General features: G+C 33.7%; 1 protein-coding gene across 1 annotated transcript in view; it reads right to left on the bottom strand.

Annotated features, from left to right (window-relative positions):
- Nucleotides 1–13,420, bottom strand: part of pkp1b (plakophilin 1b) — a 30,554-nt gene extending 17,134 nt beyond the window's left edge. The window contains exons 1-3 of the mRNA XM_030135484.1: nt 13,075–13,420; nt 6,397–6,491; nt 1–54 (exon numbers count right to left, since the gene is read on the bottom strand). The exon at nt 1–54 is cut by the window's left edge and continues 419 nt beyond it. Of these exons, the coding sequence (XP_029991344.1) occupies nt 1–54; nt 6,397–6,491; nt 13,075–13,264 (339 nt within the window). The 5' untranslated portion in view covers nt 13,265–13,420. The remainder of the gene's footprint in view (nt 55–6,396; nt 6,492–13,074) is intronic.
- Nucleotides 13,421–17,525: the final 4,105 nt, after the last annotated feature.

Here is a 17,525-nt window from a genome sequence, read left to right as displayed (position 1 = left end):
TCTCTTCACACTGTTCATTTGTTTTGTCCAGTTGGCAGATTTGTCCTGGATCACCTGTAGAGCACAATGCATATATTTATGATGAAAAAAGATGTTGCTTTATTGAGGATTTTTTTCAGCAATTTTACCAGAAATGAAGCAAGTAGACCAGGGGTGTCAAGTTCATTTTAGTTCAGGGGCCATATTCAGCTAAATTTGATCTCCAGTGGGCCGGACCAGAAAATAATAACATAATAACCTATAAATAATGACAACTCCAAATTTTTGTCTTCATTTTAGTGTAAAAAAACCCCATTAAATCATGAAAATACTTACTTTTATAAACTATCCAAAAAAAAAAAAAAAAAAAGAAAAAACTGAAATTTAAATTTAAAAACGTAAGAAAATTTAGAGAAATTTTAACAATATTATTCCTCAACTCATCATTTCTACATGTACATTATGGATCAGATCTACAGACACTAAACACTGAAGAACAGGCAGAAAAATTGTTAAAGTTGTGCTGAATTTTCTTTAGACATTTCAGGTTGTTCATATTTGTTCAGGTTATTCACATTTTATTGTTACAGGATAGTTTGTAAATGTAAATATTTTCATAATTTAATGTTGTTTATTGCACTAAAACAAAGAAAAGAAATTTAAGTTTTTAATTCTAGATTATTTTTTTTGGCTTAATTCAAGATTTTTTTTACCTAATTGAAGATTTTTTTTTGGCTTAATTCAAGATTTTTTTTTTTTTTACTTTATTGAAGGTTTTTTTTTTTGCTTAATTCAAGATTTTTTGCTAAATTTGAGATTTTTTTTTTTTGGCTTAATTGAAGATTTTTTTACTTAACTGAACTTTTTTTTTTTTTTTTTTTTTACTCAGTTGAAGGGTTTTGGTTTTTTTTTTGGCTTAATTCGAGATTTTTTCCTTAATTCAAACTAAATTTTTTTTTGCTTAATTCAATTCAAGACTGTGGAATTTTTGCACCTGGCAAAAACATCCCAGTGGCTGAACTGGACCCTTTGGTGGGCCGCATTTGGCCCCCAGGCCGCATGTTTGACACCCCTGAAGTAGACGGGCACACAAACATGGAGCTGAACAGAACAAATAACACTTTTAATAGGATTCAAACTGATTGAATCGGGTTCTGCTTTGAGATGCTTTTACAGAACAATGTTGTACTTTTAGGACATTTTAAATTATTGCAGGTGTTTTTATGAATGGTTTTAGAAATTAGTTTTACTATGTGTTTTATATGCGTTTTTTATGTGGATGTATGGCTGAAATTTCAATTTTCTGTAACTTCTGCTGCTATCTCTGCCAGGACACTCTTACAAAAGATATCTTTAATCTCAATAAGTAATTTTCGGATGGACATGGATGGACAACAAAAGTTGTCCATCCATCAAATTAAACATTTTTTATTTCAATTATCAATAGCATATACATTTTTTTTTAAATAATATTTACAACATACTAATATTAACATTATATTCAAATATATTTTGCATAGATATATGCATTTATTAATTTTAAACACTGTGTATTTAGAGCATGACATAAATAATATAATCATAAAATATCAGTGTATTTGGAATAAGTGTGGTTTATTTATGAGAGTTTATAAAATGAACCTAGAATGACGGCAAAAAACTCCTCAAATTTTTGTTTCTCTAATTTTTTCTCATTTCAAAATACATTTTCCTGGAAATATAAGTAATTACCTACCCAAAAATATGCATTTGGTGTAGATTATTGTACTTAAATTTTATTGACCAGATGTTAAACTTCCCTTGACATCGCCCACTAGGCATGATGGGTAATCACTTCATCCACCTCTCTTCTCACCCTGATTGACGCATCATTGTGGGACAGGGTCAATCTGGACTCATCGGACCACATGACCTTTATCAGTTGAAACACGGTCCAATTTTTATGCTCTCTATCAAACTGACGGTTGTTTATAAAAATCAGAGGCTGCTCACTGCATCAGTTAAAGTTAAATAAAATGTTTCCACTGAAATATATTCACTATATATGACTGCAGTTAAAACCAGAGGGAACTTTTTACTTGGCCAGACTGTACACTGGAAAAAATCTAAATCTTGCCAAGTGTATTTTTCTAATTTCTAGTCAAAATATCTCATCACACTTAAAATAAGACATAATCAACTAAAGAGTAACTTTTCAGTTAGGTATAAGAACTTATTCATAGATCTTGAAAATCTTATTATAGGACATTTTACCAAGATAATTTTCACTTGTTCCATTGGCAGATTTTTTTTTGCTTGAACTGAGCAAAAAAAAAAATCTTGAATTAAGAAAAAAAAAAAAAAAAATCTGCCAATGGAACAAGTGAAAATTATCTTGGTAAGATTTCTAGAAACAAGATTTTCAAGATCTATTGTCAAAAAATAAGCTCTTTATATCTCACTGAAAAGTTACTCTTTAGGTGATTTTGTCTTATTTTAAATGTGATGAGATATTTTGACAAGAAATGAGAAAAATACACTTGGGAAGACTTTGATTTTTGCTGTGTATAGGTTCAGCAATGATGTGTTACACTAGATATTATTATGGGTAGGGGGGGTGATAATTGGGATGAAAATTAAAATTTTGGAATTTGATTACGTCCACTTCAGGAGTGATGCATAAGGCTATTTAAAGGTATTTGGCACAAGAAATTCGTATCTACCTTTTAAAAAAAAAAACACCCCTTGCGAAGAACAAATCGTGGTATTAACCTTGCGATTGGTTGTTTCTGCAGCCGGAACTTAATGCTGGTATGTGTGGTAAATGTTGGTGAAACACACAGTGGATAACTAAAATGCAGTTGTTGAACATGGTTTTAGCGTGTGTTTATTTTATATTTTTGCAGTTTCACCAGAACTTGTAGCAGTCCAATAGTAAGTTACCATGGCAAGTAGTCAACCCAACCCCGTTACCAAGCCTAAAACCCGCTCCGAAACTAAAGAGTTTAATGCTGATAGAGACTTTCCTCCTTTCCAACATTTCCAACATTTCCAACCTCCATCAAAACTGCCCACTGTTCAGAGTGTGATAGGACTGCTAAGGTACCACTTGGAGGTGAGCAAGGCAAAGGTCACTACAGATATTGCGGTACGAGAAGTGGCAAAACAGATATACGCCAAGTACTATCATGACACTGTGTACTGCGTGTCGATCAGTACCATTCAGAGGAGAGTGGAGGCTCTCAGGAAGCAGTTCAGTGAAGGAAGAAAGCGGTACGGACAGAAAGGAAAAGATAATGCAAAGGTTGTGAAAGAATACAAAGAGCTATTTGAGAGGAAAGGCAAACTCTTCGATGTGTATGCTGACGATCCCATGCGCCAGCAATCTTTGCAGAAGGAGTGGGGAGTCAGCATGAGTATAATGGAACATCAGTACTACCAGGACCAGAAGACAGAACGCAAGATGATCTGTTCCAAAGGAGTGGACCCTGTCTGGTATCACAGTACAATGCGAGCCCAAAGGATGAGAGAAAGACAAGAGGAATACAGGAGAGAGAGAGAGCAACAGTTTCAGTACAAGACCCTCGAAAGTATCACTGAAATGCTCGTGGAGGCTGGTGAAATTCCTACAACATGCAGCAGTAGTGACGAGGATGAAAACGACCAGGCCCATAAGCGACAAAAAATTGAAACACGAGAAACACAAATGACAGAGAGACATTCTGCTGACACTAAGAGAAAAAAGAAAATACTCTTTAAAGACGTTGACGAGCAAGACACAAATGATCCACTTCCGAAAGAGTTTCAGCACATAAGAATCTCTGAGAGAAAAGTCTGCGATGAATTTTATAAAACTGTGGCCAATCTCTCTGGGAAGGGTCTTTCAGTGAATGAATCCAGCTCCGCTGTTGTTGAAGTTGGCAAGACAATGTTTGGATGCCAGTGGAAAAATGCTGGAGATTCTGAAGAGAACTTTGACATAAATACCACTCCAACTAACAGGAACATCAGAACAGCTCTGGAGCAAATTGAAGCACAGAGTCTGTCACTCGTTGTTGATAAGCTTCAGGAGGAGAAACAGAAGGGTAAAATGGTAACGCACGCGTCAGACAGTACCACGAAGAAAGGTGTAGGTCAATTCATCGTCCAGGGATTGCACGTTGGTCAGAATACCCTGTTTCCTCTGCCTATTCTGTCAATCCATGGCGAGACAACTGAGGACATAGCTATGCAAGTGGACATGGGCTTCGAAATTCTGGCGTCTGTCAGGGGAGTTGAAGCAAAAGACGTGTACAAGCTTGTAGATACACATATGACAGATAGCACCGAGCACAACAAGGGGTTTGCAAAACTGCTCGCTGAGATGTACAACCTTGACACACCTGCGGGCCAACTGTTTTGTGGCACCCACACTACACTGGGCTTCAGCAGTGCCATGAACAAAGTTATGAGGCTTGTGGAAGCGGACATGAAGATGGAACAGGTTTTGAAAGGTTTCATGGTGGATCTTGAGGTGGACAGTAAGAATGACAGCTTGGCTGGACAAGCACTTGACATGTGTCTCAAGTTAGTCGCTCCTGAGTATGCTCATAAGCCATGGAACCGCTACAAACAATTCCTACTTTTTCTCGAACAAAGACAAGTATCCAGTGTGCTATTTGCATACAAGGGCAGCAGGTTTGGATGCCTGTCCAGGGCAGCAGCAGTGCTGATCTACAACTATGATCACCTTGTAGATTTCCTAAGACAGAACCCTCACATCAACAACAGACTAGCCTGCTTAGTAAGAGAGGTGATGGAGCTCCCGTACCTCAAGGTAGTGCTCGTTACGTTTGCCTGCCTGGGTGTACATGTGGTGGAACCATTCTATGCGAGAACGATCGAGAAAGACGCCACTCATTCCCAGCTCAAGGAGTTCTACAAAGGTTTGCATGCCGGCCTGGGTCAGCCAATCAGCGAGGAATATACAATGTTCACAAAGCCAGAGTATCCTGTCGTGTCGAATGAACTGTTCCTCGGTGTCAAGAAGACATACAAAGAACAAGTCTTGAAGGCTGTGTCAGATGTAGCTGATGAGCACACAGATGAAGTGCGAAAACTCACCAACCTGATGCTACCTCATCTACAAACTGTTCTAGCCAGGCAAAGGAGAGACTATGGACTCAACGAGGAGACCTTCCCGGTGGACTATCCAGTGAGTGAGCAGGCAACGAACATTGATGAAACCCCTGTCCACAATATTGGCATGGAGCGTCAGTGTGGGAAGGTAGACTATAGGCTGAAGAAACTAGGCACGCTCAATGCAGTAAGCAGGTCCATCATCTTTCAGAAAAGTCAGGAATTGAGAGCTGGTCAGATACCTTCATTCAGGGGTTTCAAGGCAGCAGTCGAAGCCAAAAGGGAGGTTGAACTGAAGTGGAGTAATTACACAAAGGAGAAGTTTGAGAAGGGAGCAGACCAGAAACAGGAAATGGCTCAGAGGAATGAGCGGAAAAGGCTAGATTTGCTGGATAAACTCAAAGCCAGTGGTGGTCCTTTCACCGATAGTGGGGAAGTTGAAAAGTATCTTGCAAACGATACTCTGAGCGACAGCGCAAAGCAACAGAGGATGAAGTTGGAGCTACAGTTTGCAGGGAGAGTTCCACACTTCTTCCTAAGGTAGATCCCATCTTTCGCATCCAGATGACACTGCCAAGTGGAAAGAGGAGGATGAAAACTGCAGAGGAGTTTGGAGATGCCCTTATGTCGTACTTGGGTAAAAGAAGTGACAGAACGACACTGGAGTTTGAAAGGTTCCAGCAAAGTCTTGACAAGCTGTCAGTTTCTTAAAGACGCTCTGTAGACCCTGATACATGTGTCTAGTGTCAATCTGTTGAGTATTTGACCAAAATAAAGGAAGTTTATCAAATCAATGGCTGTTTGTAAAGTTTATTCATATCTGCAATATCGCTCGCGAAAATCCCAGAAATCACGATTTAGGGGCTGTATTTCATTTGCAAGAGGTGGGGGGTTTTTCTAGAGATACAGCCTTAATTTTGGTGGCAATGTATCTGTATGACAGGTGTTAATCATATCCCAAGTGGACGTTTTTGAATTTTGACCTTCGGATTTACCACCCCCTACTATTATGGGTTTTAAAAAACAAAGTAAAATTATCGTAGTAGTATAAAATAAATAATGAGCATCGTCCATTCAAAAACCTAAATCTGTCAGTAATATGGAGGTCTGAAAGCTTCAGTGGTAGAAATAAAGAACTATAAACAGATCTGGACTTTATTATCAGCCTTAGCAACATCAGCTTAACAATAAAACACCAAATATTGGAGAAAAGAACACACACACACACACACACACGCACATGCACACACACACACACGCACACACACACACATACATTATCTCTCTACTGTAATGATAACAATGATGTCGATTACTTACACTTTTAGAAGAGCCGTTCCCATAGAAGACGCCTTCATTTACAGAACTTGTCGGAGACTTCAGTGTATCCACAAACACTGAGTCATACAAAGAGCCTAGGAGAAACGTCGAGGGTTAACAGTTGTTATCACACATACAGTACACACCTCAGAGCCACATTGCTGATTTAGTGCCAGAGAAAAAGGGGAAGCCGTTGCAGATATAGATCCTGCGGCAAAGTCAGATTCATGATTTATGGTTAAAAAATACTTGTGCGGTGCTTAAGTCCTAAAACAACAAAACATTAAAGACAGACAACAGCCAATAAAATGGAAACCACAGCTGAATCCTGATTTTAGAATGTCTACCAATCATTCTTAACAAATAAACACGTTTTTACTGATTCTTTAGTGTTTTAATTGTATCTTACCTTTAGAGTGACACTTGTAGTTAATGCAGGAAAAGGGTTGGGTTCTAAACTTTTACTGTTGCAGCATAAATATAATCCAGAATTGTTTAATATCATATTTCAAGGCAGGGGTGTCAAACTCATTTTGGTTCAGGGGCCATATTTAACTCAATTTGATCTCAAGTGGGCCAGACCAGTAAAATGACTTAATAACCTATGAATAATGACAAATCCAAGTGTTTCTTTTTGTTTTAGTACAAAAATAAATAAATAAATAAATAAATAAAATATTTACATTTTACAAAAAAGATGTGAATAAACTGAAAAAAAAGAAATTTCATTTGAAAAATTAGTGCAATTTTAACAGTATTATGCCTTGACTTATCTATACATGTACATTACAAACAGTGTTCCATAAACATTTGGTAACAGGTAGAATATTGTTAAAATATATGGAGTATGGAACTAAAATTTTAACAATTCCTACAATATTACATCTCTTATTATTAACACAACTCCAGATCACAGTGGATCCATAAATGCACCAAACATTTAGTAACAGGCAGAAAATTGTTCAAATTGCACATTTTGGGTTATTCATCTTTGTTTTTATTTATGTATTTATTTGCATTTTATTGTGAAAGAATAGTTTTGTAAATGTAAATATTTTCACAGTATAATGTTATTTTTTTTCACTTTAATTTTTTCCACATAATTTTTCACAAAGAAAATTTGTCATTGTCATTATTTATGGGTTACTGTGTTGTTATTTTTGCTGTAGATCCCATTGGTCTGTATGTGGAACCTGAACCAAAATGATTTGGATGACCTTGACTGTTCAGGTTCATTTTTGCACTATCATCCCACGGGCCAGAATGGACCCTTTGGCGGGCCAGATTTGGCCCCCAGACCGCATGTTTGACACCTGTGATCTAAGGACAAAACCTCAACAGAAAACTTGGTTGTGGTAAATGTATTTATTATTTTAACCTTGAAAAATTCTGCAGCATTGAAAGATAATACTGGAAGAGGTACTGGCCTAAACAGTGCAGTAAATATTTATATACAGTATTTTATGTTATGAAACTGCTTTAAGTGCATGAAAATGCAGCTGTGTAGTAAAATTAACATTTGTTCTGTAATGTGTGATGTAATTGTGTGTTTTTGATAAAAAGTAAAATTACTATAAAAAAAAATTTTTTTTTAAAAAATAAAAAAATCTGATAGGAACTGATATCTGTTTTAAATCCTCCTGAGGCCCAGCAGTACATTTCTGTCCTCTGTAGGGGACAAGAGTTGCACAACTTTATTGAAGAAAATGTCCAGTGCAAAGGACATTCCATAAAAGATCAATTAAAATGTATTTTAAAAAAACCCTGACAATTATTTAATACAAAAAAGCAGCGTCTTTTACTTTCCTGAATCGTATTAGTAAATTCAAAAGTGTAGGGTTTGCAAGTTAATACAAGGGTGCAACAAATCCCAAATGCTTTTATTTCTTGGTTCATCAAATAAATATAATGAATAAGCGCTAATCAAATTCCAATTAGAATAGATCATCACCAGTAAACCCAGGCTAAGAGTTTCTTAATCGCACCTGATGACAAAGGTTTCATTTATGGCCAGCATTATCTTATCTTATATTATTTAAAAACAATTTAATACTACTTCCGGATATTGTGCATTTCATTTATTTTTATTTATCTACAAAGTACATTTGATAAGGACAATGCAAATGACATAGTATAACTTCTACCTGTTACAAACAAGCTGTAATAACTGATGATTCACATTAAGAGATTATAGTTTCCATCTCCAGTCCCAAAAGGGTTGTCTTCTTCTTATGTTTTTATTAATTAGGTTAAAAAAAATATACTGGATTTTTTTTAACATAAAGATTCCAAAATGCAAGTTAAAATTTAAATACATGGGATTTCAAGTTTTTCAAGTGTTTCTCATAAAATTTCTGTAAAAACAACCGATTTAAAGAAGTGGATCTGATTTTATAAAATGAAGTCCTCTAAAGCAGGGGAGTCAAACATATGGTCCACGGGCCAAAAGTGGCCCACCAAAGGGTCCAGTCCGGTTCGTGGGATGAAATTGTGAAATACAAAAATGACACTGAGATATTAACAATCAGGATGTTAAAATAATTATAGCTCACATATAGACCAATATGATCTGAAGTGGATCAGACCAGTAAAATACTATTAAAATAACCTATAACTCATGACAACTCCATTTCTTTCTCTTTGTTTTAGTGTTTAAAAATTGAATTATATGAAAATATTTACATTTATACACTATTCTTTCATAAAAAATGTAAAAAAAAAAACAAAACAAAATAATAAAAAAAACCCTGAATATATGAATTATCAACTACCTGAAATGTGTGTAGAGAAGTGCACTTTTAACAATATTACGCCTGTTATTAATTGTTTTTATGTTTTTGTAGATCCACTGGGAAATGATAAGATGAGGCATAATATTGTTGAAATTGCAAAAATTCAGCTTGTTTGTGGTTATTGGTGATAATCACATTTTAAAAGCATGCAACATTTTCATTATGTAATTTAACTTTTTTCAGTGTTATTATTTTACTGGTCCGGCCAACCCCTGCTCTAAAGCAAAGCTGTCAAACTCATTTTAATTCATTTAGTTCACATTCAGCCCAATATGATCTCAACTGGACCAGACCAGTGAAATAATAACAATGAAGAATGTAAAATTACATAATGAAAATGTTAACATCTACAAAGTATCTTTCAAAAAAGCAAACAAACAACCTGAAATGTCCTATAAAATAAGTGCAATTTTAACAACACTATACCTCAGTTTATCATTTCCACATGTACATTGAAACTCATAGATCATAGTGGATCTATAATACACAAAAACATTTAGTAACAGGCAGAATATTGGTCAAATTGCACTTATTTTTCTTAAGGCATTTCAGGTTGCTCATATTTGTTCAGGTTATTAAATTTTTTTGAGAAAAGATAGTTGGAAAGGGGCCCCTTCACAGACATTCTGCCCTCTCTGGACTTGGTCGACCATGATGATGTGACCCTTCCTAGACTGACTTTGAATTAGCCCTCCCCTCTGTGGGTTCTTCTTGTATAACTTTCTCACTGATATATTTCTTGTGAGCAGTGTGTTGATTTATATGCAGATGACTGTGTACAGATGGGTGTGAGTATGAACTATGTGCATAGTAGGTATATAAATGAAAGGAAATTGAGAACCATAAGAGGGAGGAGGGTGGGGAATGGGATGGGAAAAGTTCATGTAATATTTTTTGTTTTATTTTGATTTTGATTATTTTTATTTATTTATTTTCTTCCTCTGATGTTTAAAAATCATCCCTGTGTGGTGTATCTGTAAGTTTATACATTTATGTGTGTTCCTTCTGTAAAATGTGCCTTATCTCACTGTAACAAACTGTAGATGTTTGTTAAACACCATAAACATCCTGTAAAAGCTTCTGTTAATAAAAGCAAATCTTTAACCTCCTGAGACCCAGGAAATGTCAGTAAAGTACAAGCTTTTTTTGTTTTTTGTTAAATAAGTGCTTATATTGGAAACATCATGATGCAAGAGTTTTTTCAGATGCAGTTTTTAAAATTTTTATGGAATGTCCTTTGTGGTGGACAGTTTTCTTTTCTTTTTTTTTTCTTTTTTTTTTTTTTATAAAGTTGTGAAACTCTTGTCCACAAATGTGGGCAGAAAACCCATAGCTGGGTCTGAGGAGGTTAAAAAAAAAAAAAAAAAAGATAGTTTGGAAATGTAAATATCTTCATGCCAATTTTTTTTTTTTTTTTACACTAAAAAAAAGCGAAAAAAAAATTGTAGTTGTCATTATTTAGGCCTTAGGTTGTTGTGATAGTATTGTACTGCTCCATTTAATCGAATTGGCTTGAATGTGGAACCTGAACTAAAATGATAGTTAATATCTTCACGTAATATTTTCATTTCACAAATTCATCCCAAGGGCCGGATTGGACTCTTTGACGGGCCGGTTTTGCTCTAAAGGCTTCTGACTAAACCAGGGCTCTCAAACTCACTTTCTTTCAGGGGCCACATTCAGCCTGATTTGATCTCCAGTGGGCCGGACCAGTAAACTAATAACATAATAACCTAGAAATAATGACAACCCCAAATTTTTGTCTTTGTTTTAGTGCAAAAAAACCCCCATTAAATTATGAATATACTTACTTTTGTAAACTATCCAAACAAAAAAGATGTGAATAACCTGAAAAAAACTGAAATATCCTAAGAAAAATAAGTGCAATTTTCACAATATTAGGCCTCAACTTATCACTTAAACACATGCATTATAGATTGGATCTGCAAAGACACTAAACACTTAGTAACAAGCAGAAATTTGTTAAAATTGTGCTTAGTTTTCTTTAGACATTTCAGGTTGTTCATATTTGTTCAGGTTATTCACATTTTATTGTTACAGGATAGTTTGTAAATGTAAATATTTTCATAATTTAATGTTATTTTTTGCACTAAAAAAATGAAGTTATTAATTCTAGATTTTTTTGCTTGATTCAAGATTTTTTGCTAAATGTAAGATTTTTTTAAATTTCTTTTCTTAATTCAAGATTTTTTTTTTGCTTAATTCAAGATTTTTCGCTAAATTCAAGGTTTTTTTTTGTTTGTTTGTTTTTTGCTTAATTCAAGATTTTTGTTTTTTGGCTTAATTCAAGATTTTTTGCTAAATTTAAGGTTTTTTTGTGGGGTTTTTTTGTGTGTTTTTTTTTTTTTTTTTCTTAATTCAAGATTTTTTTTTTTTTTTTTGGCTTAATTCAAGATTTTTTGCTAAATTTAATTGTTTTGTTTGTTTGTTTTTGGTTTTGTTTTTTTTTTTTTTTTGCTTAATTCAAGACTTTTTTTTTGCTTAATTCAAGATTTTTTTTTTTTACTTAATTGAAGATTTTTTGCTTAATTCATCATTTTGTCCTTAATTCAAGCTATTTTATTTATTCATTTATTTATTTGCTTAATTCAATTCAAGACTGTGGAATTTTTGATTTTGCTAAAACATCCCACCGGCCAGATTGGAACCTTTGGCCAGCCGCATTTGGCCCCCAGGCCGCATGTTTGAAACCCCTGGACTAAACGAACTAAACAACAATCAGACTGATTTCTCTTTCATTTCTGTGCACAGTTTTAGTTTGAAAGCTTCTTTAACCCTTTCATGTATACTGGTCACTACAGTGGACAGCTATTCTACAGCTGTTCTCTTGTATATTCATGGATTTTTTTTTTTTCCACATATCTTTATTAAAGTTTTAAGACATTACATATCTTCTCTGACATGAAATGGTAACCTTGTGTAGATCTCCCCTGAGCATAAACCCCCAGAATCATAGTTTTCACACAGTTTATCAGTAAATACATATTTCTTTGCTTCAAAAATTAAATTTATTTTATATAAGAAATTTTTCAATCACATTGTTTTTTTTTCATGTTTAACCCTTTCATGCATAGTGGTCACTACAGTGGACAGCTGTTCTACAGCTTTTCTCTCGTATTTTCATGGATTTTGTCGTTTTAGTTCCATATCAGCCAACACAGTGGACGCCTATGCATCATCCCATACACTGACATTCATACCATTACTGTAACTTTGCTGTTCTAGATAAACGTGATCTGCACTAACATGTTTGAGCGTTAAAAAAAAAAAAAAAAAAAAAAGGTAATTGTGATTAGACTGGAATTAACAGTTGTTTTTGTTTTTGTTTTTTTTTGTTTTGTTTTGTTTTGTTTTTGTTTTTTAAGTTTTGGGGGTTTTTTTGCATATCATCTCCATGACGTGAGTAATAACTAGTGTTAGAGTATGTTAAAAAGTGAGAAAACATCAGATTAGCAGCATTAAAAATGTTTTTATTTCATAGTTTTCACACAGTATATCAATAAATTCATGTTTCTTTGCTTCTAAAATTAAATGCATGAAGTCCAGCTGAGTGGACATTTTTTAACTCAATGAAAAATAAGTTAATAAAAAATTCAATCACTTTTTTTTTCATGCCTAAAGAGGAGTAAAAACTTCTTGATTATGGTTCTCATAATTCATGCATGAAAGGGTTAATCCGCCACCAGGAGATCTGAACAAACTGCGTAATGGAGGGAATGAAAACATGCAAATCAGGCTCAAATATTTTGTTTTCTTTGTTGATTCTGAAGTGAAATCCACTCCAAGTCTCTAAACAAGCCCCTCATTGTTGCGTGTACCTGCAGCCCACCCACCCCCCCTCCTCTCCCCTCCCACTCCCACTCACCTGTCGGGGATAGGGACGTGGATCCGCTCCTACTGCTGGCCTTCCTAGACTTGGTACTCCGGACTCTGTGGACCTGATCCAGGACGCGCTGCTCCCCGGTCCGGTACTGGTTCGCGGACGGCAGGGCCAGAGAAGTGTCGCCCACGTCCCCGATGGAGATGGCGGACTTGAGCGGGTCCTTGGTCGACATGTTGCGGGTTCATCCGATCCGGGAACGGGAACGGGAAGCCGGTGTGGTGCGTGTGTGTGTGTGTGTGTGGAGTCGTAAACGCGCACCTTACCCTGCCCTGTCCTGTCGATGCGTTCCAGACCGCGCCCAAAGCAGCCACAATAGACCTGAACACTCAACCCCAGTCTAGTCTGAGTTCACACTTTACCCTCACACAATCTGACAGATAACTAAAACACACACACACACAAATACACACAAATACACACCTCTAACAATAAAAAACACTGGTTCAACAACATCAGTACAACTAGTTCACTGCGCGCAACAAGTGTTCATTCATTTCACTGTGTTTTATTATGACACTCCATTAACAGAAAAAAAAATTAGATCAATTTTTAGGTTTTTTTTTTTTTTTTTTAAACATTAAACAATTGTCTTAGTTGGAAACTACATAATGCAATATTTTTTTCAGACAGATTTTTAAATAATTCCTATTTTTTCTTTCTTTCTTTCTTTCTTTCTTTCTTTCTTTCTTTCTTTCTTTCTTTCTTTCTTTATTTATTTATTTATTTATATTTGATAAGGACAATACAAATTACATAGTATAACTTCTACCTAATAACTGATATAACTGATGATTCACATTAAGAGATTGTTTCCATCTCCAGTCCCATAAGGGCTGTCTTCTTCTTATTTTTTATTAATTAGGTTAAAAAACTATACTGGATTTTTTTTTTTTAATATAAAGATTCCCAAATGCAAGTTAACATTTAAATACATGGGATTTCAAGTTTTTCAAGTGTTTCTCATAAAATTTCTGTAAAAACAACCAGCCACAGTAGACCTGAACACTCAACCCCAGTCTAGTCTGAGTTCACACTTTACCCTCACACAATCTGACAGATAACTAAAACACACACACACACAAATACACACAAATACACACCTCTAACAATAAAAAACACTGGTTCAACAACATCAGTACAACTAGTTCACTGCGCGCAACAAGTGTTCATTCATTTCACTGTGTTTATTATGACACTCCATTTACAGAAAAAAAAATTAGATCAATTTTTAGCTTTTTTTTTTTCTTTTTTACATTAAACAGTTGTCTTAGTTGGAAACTGCACAATGCAACAGTTTTTCAGACACATTTTTAAAATAATTCTTATTTATTTATTTATTTATTTAAATTATGGAAAATTACTGTATTTTTATGAGATGGTTATTTTCCGTTATTTTACAGTATTTTTTCAGCATACCTGCTGCCAGAATATTACCGTTTTTTAACTTTTTTTTCCTTTTTTTTTTTTTTTTTTTGTACAGTGTACTAACTCCTGTGTGTATCATGTGACTATAACCTCCTGAGACCCAGGATAATGAAAATTTTTAGCTTTTTTTACATTAAACAATTGTCTTACTTGGAAACTGCATAAAGCAAAAGTTTTTTCAAATACATTTTTAAAATAATTCTTATTTATTTACGTATTTATGTATTTATTTATTATATTTGATAAGGACAATACAAATTACATAGTATAACTTCTACCTGTTACAAACAAGCTGTAATAACTGATGATTCACATTAAGAGATTATAGTTTCCATCTCCAGTCCCATAAGGGCTGTCTTCTTCTTCTTCTTCTTCTTCTTTTTTTTATTAATTAGGTTAAAAAACTATATTGGATTTTTTTTTTTTTTTTTACATAAAGATTCCCAAATGCAAGTTAAAATTTGAAGTTTTTCAAGTGTTTCTCATAAAATTTCTGTAAAAACAACCAGCCACAGTAGACCTGAACACTCAACCCCAGTCTAGTCTGAATTCACACTTTACCCTCACACAATCTGACAGATAACTAAAACACACACAAACACACAAATACACACCTCTAATAATAAAGAACACTGGTTCAACAACATCATCATAATAGTTCACTGCGCGCAACAAGTATTCATTCATTTCACTGTTTATTATGACACTCCATTAACAGAAAAAAAATATTAGTCCATTAAAAGTCATCCAAAACAATGGTTATATAATCGTAAATAAGTTCTAACTCCTGTGTGTATCATGTGACTATAACCTCCTGAGACCCAGGATAAGGAAAATTTTTAGCTTCTTTTTTTACATTAAACCAGGGGTGTCAAACTCATTTTAGTTCAGGGGCCATATTCAGTTAAATTTGAATTGAAGTGGGCCAGAAATATAATAACATAATAACCTATAAATAATGACAACTCCAAAGTTTTGTCTTTGTTTTAGTGTAAAAAAACACCCCATTAAATTATGAAAATACTTACTTGTAAAAATTGTCCAAAAAAACAAAACTGAAAAAACTGAAATTTAAATTAAAAAAACGTAAGAAAATTTAGTGCAATTTTAACGATGTTTTTCCTCAACTTATCATTTCTACATGTGCATCATTGATCAGATCTACAAAGACACTAAACACTGAGGAACAGGCAGAAAAATTGTTAAAATTGTGCTTAATTTTCTTTAGACACTTCCGGTTCTTCATATTTGTTCAGGTTATTCACATTTTAGTGTTACAGGATAGTTTGTAAATGTAAATATCTTCATAATTTAATGTTATTTTTTGCACTAAAACAAAGAAAAAAATTAAGTTGTTAATTCAAGATTTTTTTTTAATTAATTGAAGAATTTTTTTTTTGGCTTAATTGAAGATTTTCTGCTAAATTTGAGATTTTTTTTGGCTTAATTGAAGATTTTTTTTTTTTACTTAATTCAAGATTTTTTTAACTTAATTGAAGATTTTTGTTTTTTGGCTTAATTGAAGATTTTCTGCTAAATTTGAGATTTTTTTTGGCTTAATTGAAGATTTTTTTTTTTTTACTTAATTGAAGATTTTTTTTACTTAATTGAAGATTTTTTTTTTTTTTGGCTTAATTCAAGATTTTCTGCTAAATTTGAGATTTTTTTTGGCTTAATTGAAGATTTTTTTTTTTTTACTTAATTGAAGATTTTTTTTTTTTACTTAATTGAAGATCTTAATTCAAGATTTTTTCCTTAATTCAAGCTAAATTTTTTTTTGCTTAATTCAATTCAAGACTGTGGAATTTTTGCACTAGGCAAAAACATCCCAGGGGCCGAACTGGACCCTTTTGGCCCCTGGGCCGCATTTGTCTTAATTGGAAACTGCATAAAGCAAAAGTTTTTTCAGATATATTTTTAACCCTTTCATACATACTGGTCACTACAGTGGACAGTTATTCTCCAGCTCTTCTCTTATATATTCATGGGTTTTGTTGTTTTAGTTCCATATCAGCCAGCACAGTGGACACTTATGCATCATCCCATAATACATTGTAATTCATACAATTACTGTAACTTTGCAGATCAGGTTTATCAACCTGATCTGCAGTAACGTGTTAAATCAATTGCTAATTGTTTTTATACTGTAATCAACAGTTTTCTTGATCAAAAAGTTTTTTTTTTTTGCATATTGTCTGCATGAAGTTAGTTATGACTAGTATTAGAGTATGTTAAAATGTGAGAAAACATCACATTAGCTGCATGAAAAATGTTTTTATTTCATAGTTTTCACGCAGTTTATCACTTTCTGATGATGGGTTTTAAAGACATGTTTTTTTGCTTCAAAAATCGGTGTCCAGCTGAGTGGACATTGTTGTAACTCCATGAAAAATAGGTCCATAAAAAATTTTCAATCGCATTGTTTTTTTCATGCCTAAAGAGGAATAAAAACACTCAGGAAAAAAACTCAGCTAAGGTTCTTATAATTCATGCATGAAAGAGTTAAAACAATTCTTATTTATTCATTCATTCATTCATTCATTCATTTTATTATTATTATTTATTTTTTTTTTTTTAAAATGGAATGTCCTTTGCAATGGACAGCATTTTTGAAGTAAAACTGTTAAACTTCTGTCCCCTACAGAGGACAAAAATGCATTGCTGGGTCTCAGGAGGATAAAACAGACAGAAAAGAAAACATGGAATGCCTAAAAGTATTGTTTTTGTCAGTACAATGCCAAAGATATTGACGTAAGAACTGAAGTGATTTTGGTTATTACCAACAAAACATGGAAAATGGATAGATATCAGCTCTGAAATTAAACTCTTATGAGCTATTTTTGTTGTTATCATTATATTTGTCCAAACAAATGTACCTTTAGTTGTACCAGGCATTAAAATAAATAAGAAGTTGAAGAAAACAAGGGGTGGTCTTATGATTTTTTTTTTTCTGCAACTGTATCTGCCACTACTAAAGTATACATTTATTTATTCTAAAAAGTTTATAT

The sequence above is a fragment of the Sphaeramia orbicularis genome, chromosome 5 (genome assembly GCF_902148855.1).
Source record: "Sphaeramia orbicularis chromosome 5, fSphaOr1.1, whole genome shotgun sequence".
Taxonomy (NCBI): Eukaryota; Metazoa; Chordata; class Actinopteri; order Kurtiformes; family Apogonidae; genus Sphaeramia; species Sphaeramia orbicularis.
The sequence above is the reverse complement of the archived record's forward strand: the minus strand, read 5'-3'. Positions and strand labels throughout refer to the sequence as shown.